The sequence below is a fragment of the Polyodon spathula genome, chromosome 56, assembly GCF_017654505.1.
Source record: "Polyodon spathula isolate WHYD16114869_AA chromosome 56, ASM1765450v1, whole genome shotgun sequence".
Lineage (NCBI taxonomy): Eukaryota > Metazoa > Chordata > Actinopteri > Acipenseriformes > Polyodontidae > Polyodon > Polyodon spathula.
In genome coordinates, this window is record NC_054589.1 from 1,539,223 (window position 1) to 1,552,677 (window position 13,455).

Consider the following 13,455-nt stretch of genomic DNA (forward strand, 5'->3'; position numbering starts at 1 on the left):
TAACTACTACTGCCCAGTGGCCCTGATACAGCAGCGCACTGATACTGATGTGGTGCCGTGGCACTGCTGTGGATAACCAACGTATATTAGATCATTCATATGACAATGCAGTGGTACCAGAACCCCAGCGTTGAGCTCATGGATGGGCAATGAAAGTTGCTTTTACGCATAACAGAATAATCTGTTTCCCTATTATGCAATATACACAGCTTCTTTATGGGATAAAACTTGTATAGGAATTCTTTAAATTACTTGGAGCTGCTCAGGATGGAAAAATATAGCAGCAAAGAACCCACCAAATGAAGAGTAACAAGATTCAAAGACTGCGGTCATGGGTAACAGGAGGCTGGGAATGCATTGTGGTAGTTCAAATGCATTAGGAATAGCAGTACAAATAGTTTTTTCCACATAGGGTGTATCATCAGTGTTGATTTGTATTCATTTCAGACTGGGTATTTTTCAGGGGCTGACCGGAAACCCAGGAGAACCAGGACTGAAAGGTGATAAGGTGATCTGAATATTCCCTTATTGCACCGTGTTTTCTTAAGCATGCGATCTGATCAGTTATTTGTATCCCAGCGCTGAACCCCCCCTCTTTACTTTGCTTTAATAATGGGGTTCTTCAGTTTAGTCCAATCACCTATTATAAATAATATCAAGTACAATCCAGTACTTCATTGCAGTCCTGACTTTGTTTCAGTATTCCCTGCTTTTATACATCTCTTATTGTAATATCTAAGCAAAGACCGCTTTGGTCAGTGAGATTAGCTTTGAGGTTTCTGTAATTTGTTAAATGGATTAAGAGTAAGGGATCCACTGCAGTATTAAATTGGTTTCATTGGCCCTGAGACTAATTATTTTTTCATATAAATGTGCATTATATTGTGTTATATTTGAAATGCGCTTTTCCTAATATGGTTACATATTAAGTCCAGTTTAATAAATCTTGTATAGCTGTTCTGTCAGGGAGGGATTAGTGATCTTCTGGCCGCTATCTGCTCAAAGGGGATGTGTGTGATTAGGAAAGCTACAAATCCATTTGTAGGAGGGTTCTTTGACTGCAGTGTGAGCTGTACTGGATTTGGCCGTGACCCAAGAATGGCTCAGTAGCTCAAACTGCAATGCAATACCATTATTGTTATGATGAAGTATATGTGATAATGCTGACCTAAATTTCAGACCCTAACCCTTGCTCTTTCGTTAGGGTGAAGTCGGACTTCCTGGGATACCTGGAGAGATTGGGTTTCAAGGTGACAAGGTATTTGTTTAATTTGACAACATCTTTGTTTTTTGTGTTGTGTCGAACAATTAACACAACTTGTATGGGAATAGCCCCTAATATGCTGGTATATGTGTTGAGGATACTTTTTTTTTTTTTAAACTGGTAAAACAAAACAAAAAAAAAAGGGACCACGCTCGCTTTTTTTTCTACACTTCTTTTTGTTTTTTTTTTTTTTTTTTTTTTGAAAACACAATAGAGCAGGCCTCCCTTCCATGTTGGTCCGCACCTTTTACAGTCCCTCTGCAGTAACACCTGCTCTGTTCTCCTACTGAACCTATAGGATCCCTCAAGAACACTTTGTCCAGCACAGAGAGCATTGGGGACTCTGATAAAGGCGGACCAACGTGGAGGAGGAAGTTGCCTTATAGTATTGTACCTTTTAGAGAGATTGAAAAATCATATTACTTAAAAATATGGTCAGGTAAATATTGCTGAAGCTAATTAAGAGATTGGAAAATCTATTTAAAAATACTTTAACATACAACATACCTGGTCTGCAATTCAACCCAATTCATATTGTGTTACCATTCCCCAAATATTATCCACTTGCAACCAATGCAGAATGCCTGGGTTGGACAGTTTAACCCCATGTGTTACTTTAACAGAGTCTGCCAAGTACCACAGTGAATGCATTTATGTGTATATTGAATGTGGTGGTACTGTGTGGGAGTTTTGCTCATCATGTTTTACTCTGCGATATTTTAGGGTATTGCCGGATTGCCAGGGATGTCAGGTGTGAGGGGGAAAGCTGGCCCACAGGTAAGTCTTTAGAAAACTGTTCACACTATAACTAGACTAAAGCAAACATATCTAAGTGTATGTGAATCTTTGCTTGACCCGCCTATATGCTATACTGTGGAGCCGAGTTGAAAGGTCGCAGTGCTGCATGATTAGTCTGCGTTTCTTTCCACTGGTCGCACTCACAGCCCCCGACACTACAAATGTCTTGTCATGTTATTGGGGAGTTGAAAACCACTGCTCTATCACTTTGTAAATCACTGTGATGTGAAATTGTCATTTAATAAAATAAATTCCCAGGGGAGCACTATACAGAATTCTTTCCAACGTGTGGGTCCCGTCCTGGGTCTAAACGTTAATTCAGGATTCATTTGCATGTCCCAACTGGATTCCAGATGGATGCCAACAGAAGTCTTTTCACATTCAAAATGCATGCCAGGGACAACAATTTAAATTAGCTTTTCAAAAAATAAATGATGTACAATTATTACTGGTGCAAACAAATGTATTGAATTTAATTGAAACATTCATTAAATCATGGTGATATTGTTGACCATGCTTGTACAGCCATGACAGTGAAACCTGAATGAGTTGAGCATGGTGTGACTGTGGTGCCATATACTGTTCCATGCATGGTCTGGCCATGGCTAATCATGCTTGACCTAAACAAACATGGTAGAACATTTTTGAAACATGATAAATACCTGAGTTGGGGGGCTTAACATGTTTGAAATGCACAAGGTTGTGTGTCGTCATGGTTATCACCATGCCTTGGGTACATTTTTTCTGTATTCAATTGTTGTTCTTTTTCAGGGGAAGCCTGGTGAGAGAGGTCCAGATGGTTTAGCAGGCCCGCCAGGCCCAGAGGCGAGTGAAATTCATTCATGTATTTATTCACAAATTGCAATAAGGGGACGGTCACCAGGGGGTCAAGCACATGTTCATTAAGAAGTGTAAGGGTGCACAACTTTGAATCATTTATGTGTATATTTTCAGTGAGAATGTAAGTAACGTGAGAACTCTGAAGCCCACCTGATCCATGTATTATCTTACTAGCATTGTAACATAACTGCTGTGTAAACCAATGCACCTCCAGCAGGAGTAAACACACAATAATGATCTCGGCATTGAAACACGCGCACTTTTGTTTTTTAAACCAGACCTGTTTGATAACCGCTCCCCCTACTGGTTATTGGATAGTAAAGGAGAACACCTACTGCACTCCTGTGGTACTCACAATAGTGTAACTTAAGCTCTATTTCTCTTTTTCATTTACATTCTAGATTGGTGCCTCATAGCTGCACTTTCTCTCAGCCTGTCTGATTAAATGTTTTTTTTTTTTTTTTGTTTAAATAGCTGTCATTTGTCAGTCAAGGCCCCAGAGTTGCATTCTGCAGGGCTTTACACACGTACTCAGAGTGATTTATACCACAGCAGCAGTTTGATCATTCACTGTGGGTTGGTTCAATTTAAAAGATGTAGGTTTTCAAGCAATTAAATGAGAACTCTATATTTTGTTATGTGACGAATCGGATATTCTTGTTATTGAGAGTATCACAATCTGGGGATACTGTAAATGGCTGTCCCTGCATGTCACACTTTTGTTTTTAGATGCGCTTACAGTGGATGTAGGTCAATGGGATTGTATTTCTTCATGATATGTATAGCTTTAATTTGATTTTATTCTGTCTTATTATTATCACTATACACCCCTTTTATTGTGCACAGAATCTTTTTTTTTAATAAATGTAGTAGTTGCCAATTGATTTTACCCTGTTTTTCTCCTAATTTTTGATATATCCAATTGTATTTTTATGATCAGCTCGCCGCTAACGCCCCTGTGTTGACTCAGAAGTGACAAAGACCGCACACGCGGTCCTCTGAAGCGTGTGCAATCAGCCAACCGTTTTTTTTTTTCACTCTGCAGGCCTGCCATCAGCCAACCCAGAGCTACAGAGTCGGAGGACAACGCAGCTCTGGGCAGCTTACAGGCAAGCCCACAGGCGCCCAGCCACCCTCCCCACCGGGTAACGCTCAGCCAATTATGCGGCGCGCCCTGGGAACTCCCATCCACGGTCAGCAGTGGAATAGCCTGGACTCGAACCGGCAACATCCAAGCTATAGGGTGTATCCTGCACTCCACGCGGAGCGCCATTACAGGCTGCGCCACTCGGGAGCCCCCATCTTTTGGTTATTAACGATAATTCGTGATATGCATATATTTCACATACATCACTATAGATAAACGGCTGCACCCTGTGCTATAGGACACATACAGTAAGTAGTCTGCTTGAAAATAGATCACTGGAGTGAGTTTGAAGGGTCAGGTACCAGGAAGCAGCAGCATACATTGTGTTGTCTGTGAATGGCTGCAGATTCCAAATTGTATGGAATACAATAAAGAAAACGAAAAGACGTTCAACAGGAAAAAGGAGGACCAGTAACGATAATGAGAATTTTAAAACTTTATCCCCCTGTAAAGGTTTGCTGCTATTTATCCCAGTAGTTTTGTTTTTTTTTCTTGTTTCTCTCCAAGCCCTAATAAATTGCTTGAGTGAAAAATCCTGGCTAAAATCCTTTGCCTTATAGAGACAGAATAAATACTGATGGTTCTTTGAAAACTCTTTACAGTAGAAGAAACGCTGAAATGTTCTTAAGAGGGAGATTAAATCACAGGCATACTGTATGTTGAACCCATTATACTTTGTCAGATTCCCTTTGAAAGTTGGCAGAGAGATAGATTACTGTCTTGTGTACGTAAAGGAGGTTTTAGGCAACGCCATTAAACGTTCTGATGCAAAAAACAAGAGCTATACAATGTTTACCTTTTATTTAAAATATCTAGAATCACAGCATAAGGACCAGTTAAAGTAACTGGCTCATTACATAGGCTGTATACAAACACACATCGGCTTGCAAAAAAAAAAAAAAAGCTCACCAGTCCTTGTTCACCAGTAACTACTGTAGAATAATGACTTGATTCAGTTTATAAGAGTGATAATGCTTTGAAATCCATTGCATTGTATTAAATGTATTCGCGTTATTACTGGCACCCCTTTTATTGTGTCTTAGTTCTTCTTTTTTTTTTATAAACCAATATTTCAAATACAACGCTATAGATAAACTGCTGCATACCTGTGCTGTAGGTCACAAGCTGTGTTTGCAGTTCTACTATTGGAGCTTTTACTGCAACACAGGCGATCTGGTACAAGGAAACAGGAGTCACTTTATTTATGTTAAATACATGCACATCCCAAATTACTATAAAAAAAAAAACATTTTTTTGGACATTTTTTTGGCAATTTACTTTCAGTGCATTCCTTATTTCGCAGCATATTCCCAATTTGTTAGTTAATTCAAACTGTCCAAATCTGCAGTTCTAAGTGTGAGACTCACTTTGCGGTTGACTGCTATTCTCATTCATTATTATTTATTGTTAATTTGCCAAAATAAAAATGCAGTGCGTCTTTGAAGGACTATTCAACTATAACCTGGCTCTCCTCCTTTTTCATTGTAAAAACTCACAGGCTTGTCAAAGTTAAATACAGAGGTTTTGAAAGGAGTAATAACCATCTGTTATTTTTTTATTGTTCGGTTCAGGGATTTCCAGGCGATATTGGACCGCCGGGACAAAACGGCCCCGAAGGCATAAAGGTTAGTTAAAAATAACAAAGGAAATTTGGGGGGGGGTGGGGGGCATTATATTGGCTTTCAATATGTCATTCAATTGACATACTAAAGTGGCCTTTCCATTGTTTCCCATATTAAAAGCATAGCAAAGTGTAATAAACCATAGTGAAAGCATTGTAAAGAATAGTGAGGTATGGTAAAGCGTATTTATAAACCGGAAATCAAGATAAACTATGGTAAATTATAGTGTAACCATGGGAAAACTGCAGAATATCATACTGTGGTGTACTGTTCATAGCTAACCGGTGCTAAGCAGTGTTACGCTTGCTTTTCTCCTTTTTCTAGGCAGCTTGTACTGTAGGGGCACACTAGGTCTGTGTCACAACCGACCGTGACCGGGAATTCCTAGGGGGTGGCGCACAATTGGCCGAGCACTGCCCGGGTATGGAGGGCTTAGGTCTGCAGGGGAATCAGCGACCCCTGTGGTCGATAGGGTGCCTGTGGTTCTGCAGTGGCGCCGCCAGATCTGTGTTGTCCTGCGGCACTATAGGTCTGGTGGACTCGCTGTGGATCCGTTGGGGGGGGTTGCAAGCGGTGAACCGAGGATACAGATAATAATTGGGCACACTTAATTGGGGAGAAAACCAGGGTAAAAAAAATTGGAGATGACCTAAATTTAAAAAAAAAAAAAAGTCTGGTTCTTGCTTACCCAAACGGCAATGAACAGGGAGTATTTCCATTCTCGCTGAGCCAGCCCTTTCAACTCTGCACTGTGCAAACTTTTTTTTTTTTTTTTTTTTTTTTAACTATCTGTTAAGTTCCAGAACTACACTAAAATGTGTTCAGCGTTATTTTGCCATTCACTGCTTAGCGTGAATACGATTACTGAGCAGTCTCGGTTTTTGTGCTCAGAACCGGTTTTGGAAAAATCAAAAGTTGTCAACTGTAGTTAAAGGTCGAACATCTTTTCATTTTCATACCTTTTTATTCAGAATATAAATTTCTGTTGCTTTAATCTACTTTTCTTTTTTGTTTCATTTTAGGGGAAGCCAGGAGCAAGGGGTTTACCTGGGCCAAGGGGGGTGTCTGGGCAGGAGGTAGGCCTTTTTAACACACATCTGACTCATGTTGTCCTGGGTTTGCCATTTTTGCTTGCAATGTCCTAAGCAGCCTTTTATACAGACCAACACCGGACATAATTCTCTTTGTAATTCACACTCTGTAAAAATGAACTGCAGTAAGTGATGTGATGTGTAGTGCAGCTTAGTGTTTGTGTGACTGGGACTGTCACACAACAAAATTCTTATTTTCTTATAGGAACTTGTATCTACTCATAATGCTGAAGTGAACTGCTTTATTTGCTGGGGGGGTAATTGGTAATTGTGGTTGGCGAGAGGTCCGGGATATTGAGATAATAACTTAGCAATACACAAAGTGTAGCTTTCATTGTTTTATTTTTATTTAATACTGATGCACATGCAGATTTGTAAAAATGCACATGCAAAGTTTTGCGAATCCCACAGCATTGTATTGCTGCCAGCTATTACTGAATCCAAACACAAACAAGAAATGCATTGCTTCCTGAACAGCAGGGGTTAGTCAGAGTCTTTTGCATGTTCAAATTATTTTACAAGAGTCTGTCGGAGAATTATAAAGCATTTACATTTTTGTTTTTCTTGGTTTAATTTTGCTTTGGCAGAGGGCCTGTATCATAAAAATATCAAGAAAAGATATTCTGGACTGAATGTAAAATGTATTCAGTCGTGCTCACAATGTGTATATCTTCTTTAAAAAAAAAAAAAAAAAAAAAAAAAGAATAAATCAATAAGTCAGTGACCCTGTAATACATATTGCTCCTGAGTGCCAGGCTGTCACTCCACTCACAGCTCTGGGTCACCTTTGGCAGCCAGCACTGAGTAATTTTGCCACTCGAACCCTATTATTAGCCCACAACAAAGCTGTGCCAACTATGGCTGAAACCTGACTACACAGAGATGCAGCTTTCATATAGTTTTTATACAAATGAATCAGTACTGTGAGGGGGCAGCCCATTTACACAAGTGTGTGCTAGTGATCACAGGTCATTGTTTTAATTTGTCCAAACCCTGCACAAATACATCAATCTGTATTTCTGTTACAGTGATCTTTGCAATTGCTTCTCATTTGTGCTGTCATCTTTATGCTTTTATGTCTCTGTTTCTGCAGGGAGATGAAGGGCCACCAGGACCACCAGGGGCCCCAGGCTTGGAGGTGGGGTTTTATTTTTATTTAGTGTATGAAAGATAAAGGACAATGACTCTGGGTGTGTAGGCTTCCACTAACGGCTGTTCAAGACCTGAACACACGCCCTTGCCATTCTGTCATCTCTCAAGCAGAGACTGACAGTGCATCCAAATTGTGTGTTGGTTTTGTGAAGTGAACTTGTGTTGAGAACCCCAAACTCGTTTCTTGTGTGACCTGGGCCGGATTGTAAACCAGGTCTCCAGAGGTCGAAGGCATGACAGGATAACCTGTTACACTACCCAAGCCTCTTTTAATGCGTTATTAGTTCAAAGGCATGTAGGCAGGCAGTCATGCAAGCAAGATGTGCACTTGGTGCCACAGACAAATACTTTGTTTGGTTTTGATGCTTTTATGTTTACTTAAATTAGAAAGACAAAACCATATGATATGCCATTGACCTTTTTAAAACAATTTAAATCCATAAACTAAAAGAGGAAGCCAAGCAAACTGTCAGTCATTTTCATGCTTGTGGTGGCTTGGTCCAGATGACACCCAGTGATATGTGATAAAAACTTGGACCCCGCTGTCATGGATGTGTGCTATGTTCACACAGTGCTGCTGTGAACTTTACCGTACATCTGTCTATAGAATGCAAATGACAGAAAAACAGATGATCTAGCTGAAACCTTTCTGTGCCATTTTCATTTTGAACATTTTACTGCCTGCTCTTTAAAAAGTGACCTAGTGCTTGTGTGTTTGACAGTAAAATAGTTGCTAAAAGATTGACACACTGATAAAGGCATGAACCATATCGTTTGTTGACCTTGGCTAAGGGGTTGATTCATTGTATAAACTTATTTTTTATGGCTAATCCCATGATAACCACTTGACTTGGATGATCAAACAATAATAACAAAGTTTCTTTTAGTTTTACTTTAATTTATGATTGTTTACAAGGTGTATAGAATAACATCTTAACGATAGTAGTATGATGGTTTTTGTTTGACCATTTTGTCAGTGCATTTTGCGAGAAGGCTGTAGTGAAGATTGAAGTGATTGTGTATTGGGCTTGTCACCAGCTTCACAGAGAGAATAACATCTGTTTTGAGAACACTGAGATGAATGGAGCCCCAGCCAAAACACGAGCAGGTTATTTCAGTGACGACAGATTTATTTTGCCCATTTACCATGTAGGAAAAAATATATCTAATCTACGCAATCATTGTTTTTAGGTAGCTCTGCAGCATTGGGCCACTATTGCAATCCAATAGTCGTTTTCAAATATAGCAGTCTTATATTCATGTCAGTCAAAGTCAGTGGGGTATTAATAATGACTTAATTTGACTCTTTTGGTGTCAGGACCAAGATATTTGTGTTCAAAGAGTGCATTGTTGTACCATTTTATAAAAAGCAAACTAAAAGTTTGAGGAGTACCTCTGTGTAACTGCTGTATACTATGCAAGGAATTGTTAGTTCCCATAAGAGCAATGATTCCCCCTTTGTCATTTAACTATGAAACTACTGACCCTTGCTGACTGTGTTTTTCAAAGTATAAAAGTGGCTAAATGTGGGGTGTATAATCATCCGAAACCACATGGTGTTGCAGTGAAAATCTGTATTGTACAATGGCAAGAATCGTCCTATTCATTTCAGTGGGCTATGTGATGTCATAACTGTGGCGAAATCCCAGGACATCTCCACAGTTCTGTCTAAACCTCTTTGTTGTTTTTAATTTCAAAGGCCATTTATAATAGCAATATGGCACTCTAGTGTCTGTTGAGGGAGATCCCACAACAACACCCACCCTGCTGTGTTGCTTATTTGAACATGGTTTGGATGTGGAGCCATATGCAAACCAGGAGATCGATGGAAAAAACATGATGCAAAAGTCTAGGCAGAAGTTCCATTGGATTGTGGCGTTTGACACTATATTTTGCAACATGAAAAATGTTTTCCCTGTCATAAAGTATCAGTGACTTTGGAGCAAAGACCTTGGTTAAAACGGTCTCAAAAGGCACATTTCTCTCATTGTCACAAGACATAGCCATTCAAACAGCCCTGCGGACAAGATCAGTTACAGCCGGTTTCCTTTCCACTCGGTACGTACTCTGTTCCCATGTCAAAGTGACGAGTTTGAGTTTGTTCAATGTGTTTGTGTATTTGTGCAGGGCAGACCTGGTAGAAAAGGATTTCCTGGGAGCCCTGGCCCTGATGGTTCAAAGGTAAAGAAGCTGTGCTTTCATAAAGGCAGATTGATGATGACTAGATGTTCTACTTAATTCACAGACGGGTCTCTTTTAATGATTGGAGAACCCTGTCTGTTAACCTGGCTTATGTTTTCCAACAGGGGTGCTTTGTTGTCCTTCCCCATTAACATCTGTGAATACAATAAAAGCACAATTACAAGAGTAGGACTGTGATTTACAAGGGAGAATGGATTGAGACTGGCTGTTTTAGATAGTTCAGGCATGGTTCATGTTTCTCACATTTAAAAAAAAATACTAATAAATTCTTTCATTTCTTAAATTGTATCCTGTATGGTGTATAATTGTAGGTATTCTATATATTCAGACAACCAGCTTCTAAAATTAAAGCCTTGAAACTGTTTCAGAACTCGCTGCTCTTGAACCAGTGAGTGTTGGTTATATCGAAGTCATCCAAACAAAACATCTTTTTCCACAATTCACTTCATATTTCGCCTGCTGTGTATTGTTTTAGAGGGTGTTGTACATTGCATTTGAATTGGTAGTGTAAACAGGGGGCCGTTTTAAATATTATCTGAATTTCCTATGACAGGGTGAACCTGGTATTACTGGAAAGGTTGGAAAACTTGGTGAACGGGTAATTATCTTTTTTTTTAATCATTATATATGTATGTGAATAATGTTACCTGCATGGTAATCGATGCTGATATAACATAAAATCATGAATACTTTCATTTACATTTTACCCATTTCATTTGAAGGGCTTGATGGGGTTCATTGGGCCTGTTGGAGAATCTGGAATTGCAGGGGAAAAGGTACGTTTTGATTTCTAGAAATCCCAAATCAATCATCACTTGAACTGCTGTACATTTCCATGGCAACCACTTGCACAGGTGTTTTCCTTCATAATTTTGTGCGTGCTGTCAAACTGTACATTCACAATATTTGCTCAAGGCCTGAATTAAATGAGAAAGCACTGCTGTCATGTTTGTTATTTTTTAGGGGTTTTTTGCTCTGCTTTCTATGGTTAATGTCATGTTATTTTATTGCAAGCTGTGCACGTCTGTAGAGATTGACCAGAGTGCTTCTCACTCAGAATACACTGTTTGCGTTTTTTTGTTTTTGTTTTGATAATCTTTTTAAGACAGGCTCCTACACCATCAGCTCATACTAACCTTGCCGTAGAGCCGTTTCTTTTTCTGGGATTTCACTAATGAAACAGGGTGCCCCCTAGCAACAGAGATTGCAAACCTCTGTTCCAATAAACACTTTGTTCATTTCCAGAGTGCCTGTTTATGAGCTGGTGTTTGTGTCCGCAGGGTGACCGGGGTGAAATGGGGCTGCCCGGGCCTCCAGGAGTAAAGGGAGCGATGGTAAGGAGTAAGTCTGGTTCCTCTCTCTGTTCCCACTGTTGTAAGATTGTACGCTACTGGGTAGTAATCGGGGCGTCTGGGCAACTTAGTGAGACTTTTCAAATGACATTCCACTGAGTAATGCTTTGTCTGAGCCGAGAAAAAACCATCCAGAATTACCCAGTAATCATCTTGGTAATCTGTATTATTCCCTGTTTCCTCGTAATGCATTTTAACCTTGCTGCTGTGTTGCGACACTGTTCTTCTTTAAGAAGTAAATAGGAGTCTGGTGTCCGAATGGACGGCAAAACATTGAAAGGTTTTAATAAAATGAAATATTACAGCAGTTTTTCATAATTGCTGTACATTATCACCTGGTTAATGTAGTTAGGGACAACATAACTGGAAAACAGTAACAGATTGTATTCAAGGTCTATAAGCAAACCCCTACATTTTTCCTCACAGTGTAACAAATAATGTGGGACATTATCAACATTTTAAAGACCCCTGAAGTAATTCTCCAGTTGGGAAATAATTAGAAACTCTATACAATGCAAATTCTAGTCCAAAAGTCTGCTGTTACAACATTAGGCCACAGGTGTCCACTGTGTGCTATGGAAAAACCTCATTCAACGTGAATGTAAAAATTGACTGCCGCAAAACAAGTCAGATTTATTTAGTTTAGTTCTTGATGGGTTTTTATTTTTTGTTTGTTTTTTTTTTTGTTTTTTTCAGTGCAATCACAAACCACAGTAAAATTACAGGCTGGGTCTATAAAAGGACATTGATGTAGAATCCTACTATGCAGTATGTAGTTAACAAACCTCCCTGGCAGATACTATGTGGACAATTAAAATAAGTTTAAAACGAATCCTGTGTTGAAAGGTGTTAATCTGGGAGCACGGATCAATTTGAGTTTTTAAAAGTGCCACCTACCTACACGGTGTGATAAAATAAAGTAAAAGCGATATAAAAGGCTTGTATTAAGACCAGCTCAATTACAGCTCTCTCATCCCCTTTCAATAGGACCAGCTCCCTATTAAGACCATTTTCTGAGTCTCTTAGGTGGCCGTAGTAGAGTCACTCCGTTTTATAGTCCATACCTAATTTGTTTGGGTAAATCCAGTGACTTCTGACTGGAATAATAGGATAGCGCACATAATTGGCATACCATATGCAAAGTTACAAAGGAGACTTGTAAGTAACTCTGCCTTGTACAATCTGAAACATATTGTAGTGTAATAGAAAACAGACCTTGTATTTGAATGTACTGCAGAGTCAGCATGCTGAAAGAGCCAGAACTGATGCCTGAAAATTAAATGCATTAAGTTGTAGACCCTACCATAGACCCTAAGCAGTATTTCTTCTAGTCTTCCCTTTGATTGAAGACATTGAGAAAGATTTCTATTTGAGTAAATCTTAATGAACCACCATTGAGTGTTAATAGTTATGGGTGGCTTTGATTTAAACCATAAACGTAGAATGTAAATACTGTCTGACTGACCCTAATTAGCACTAATCTTGGACTGCCTTTGGTGAGGCTTAGTGCAAATCTGACTGATACCAGACATTAAAAAAAATAATAATAATTTAAAAGGCCATGCAGTGTAGTCAGTATCCAGTTGGACCTGGTGTGCAGAGGGAGGATTAAAGGCAAAAAAAAAAAAAGTAATATTTTTTTAAAAGATTGCCAGGAGCACTTGCATTCATTTCCAGAGTTTAGCTAAAGCTGCTGTGTTTTTATGGGTGGATGAGTCAGTTGTTAATTTATCTGAATCATTTCCAGACGGTAATAGGATATAAGTGTTATTTAGCATGTAACCTAGAAATAAATGTTTACAGTCAGGCTCACGAGTCCCTCTAGAAAGGGGGTCTCCTGTCGCTGTGTCTGTGAGTCCTTTTGAAAAATGTTTTGAGTTACCGTATGTTCAGTATTGAGTTTAGTACTGGTGTTTTAGGCAGCTGCTATAGCTCAAGACTTCTCAGCTGTGATCACTTGATAGATCTAAACTGACTGAGCTGAACA

The 13,455-nt window shown here is 39.3% G+C and overlaps 1 protein-coding gene across 3 annotated transcripts in view; it reads left to right on the plus strand.

The window, feature by feature from the left end:
• Positions 1-13,455, plus strand: part of LOC121307523 (collagen alpha-1(XXVII) chain B-like) — a 153,079-nt gene that overhangs the window by 93,678 nt on the left and 45,946 nt on the right. For all 3 annotated transcript variants that reach the window (XM_041239711.1, XM_041239709.1, XM_041239710.1), the window contains exons 16-26: positions 464-508; positions 1,205-1,258; positions 1,988-2,041; positions 2,834-2,887; positions 5,621-5,674; positions 6,694-6,747; positions 7,856-7,900; positions 10,042-10,095; positions 10,670-10,714; positions 10,839-10,892; positions 11,397-11,450. In XM_041239711.1, coding sequence (XP_041095645.1) covers positions 464-508; positions 1,205-1,258; positions 1,988-2,041; positions 2,834-2,887; positions 5,621-5,674; positions 6,694-6,747; positions 7,856-7,900; positions 10,042-10,095; positions 10,670-10,714; positions 10,839-10,892; positions 11,397-11,450 — 567 coding nt within the window. The remainder of the gene's footprint in view (positions 1-463; positions 509-1,204; positions 1,259-1,987; positions 2,042-2,833; positions 2,888-5,620; positions 5,675-6,693; positions 6,748-7,855; positions 7,901-10,041; positions 10,096-10,669; positions 10,715-10,838; positions 10,893-11,396; positions 11,451-13,455) is intronic.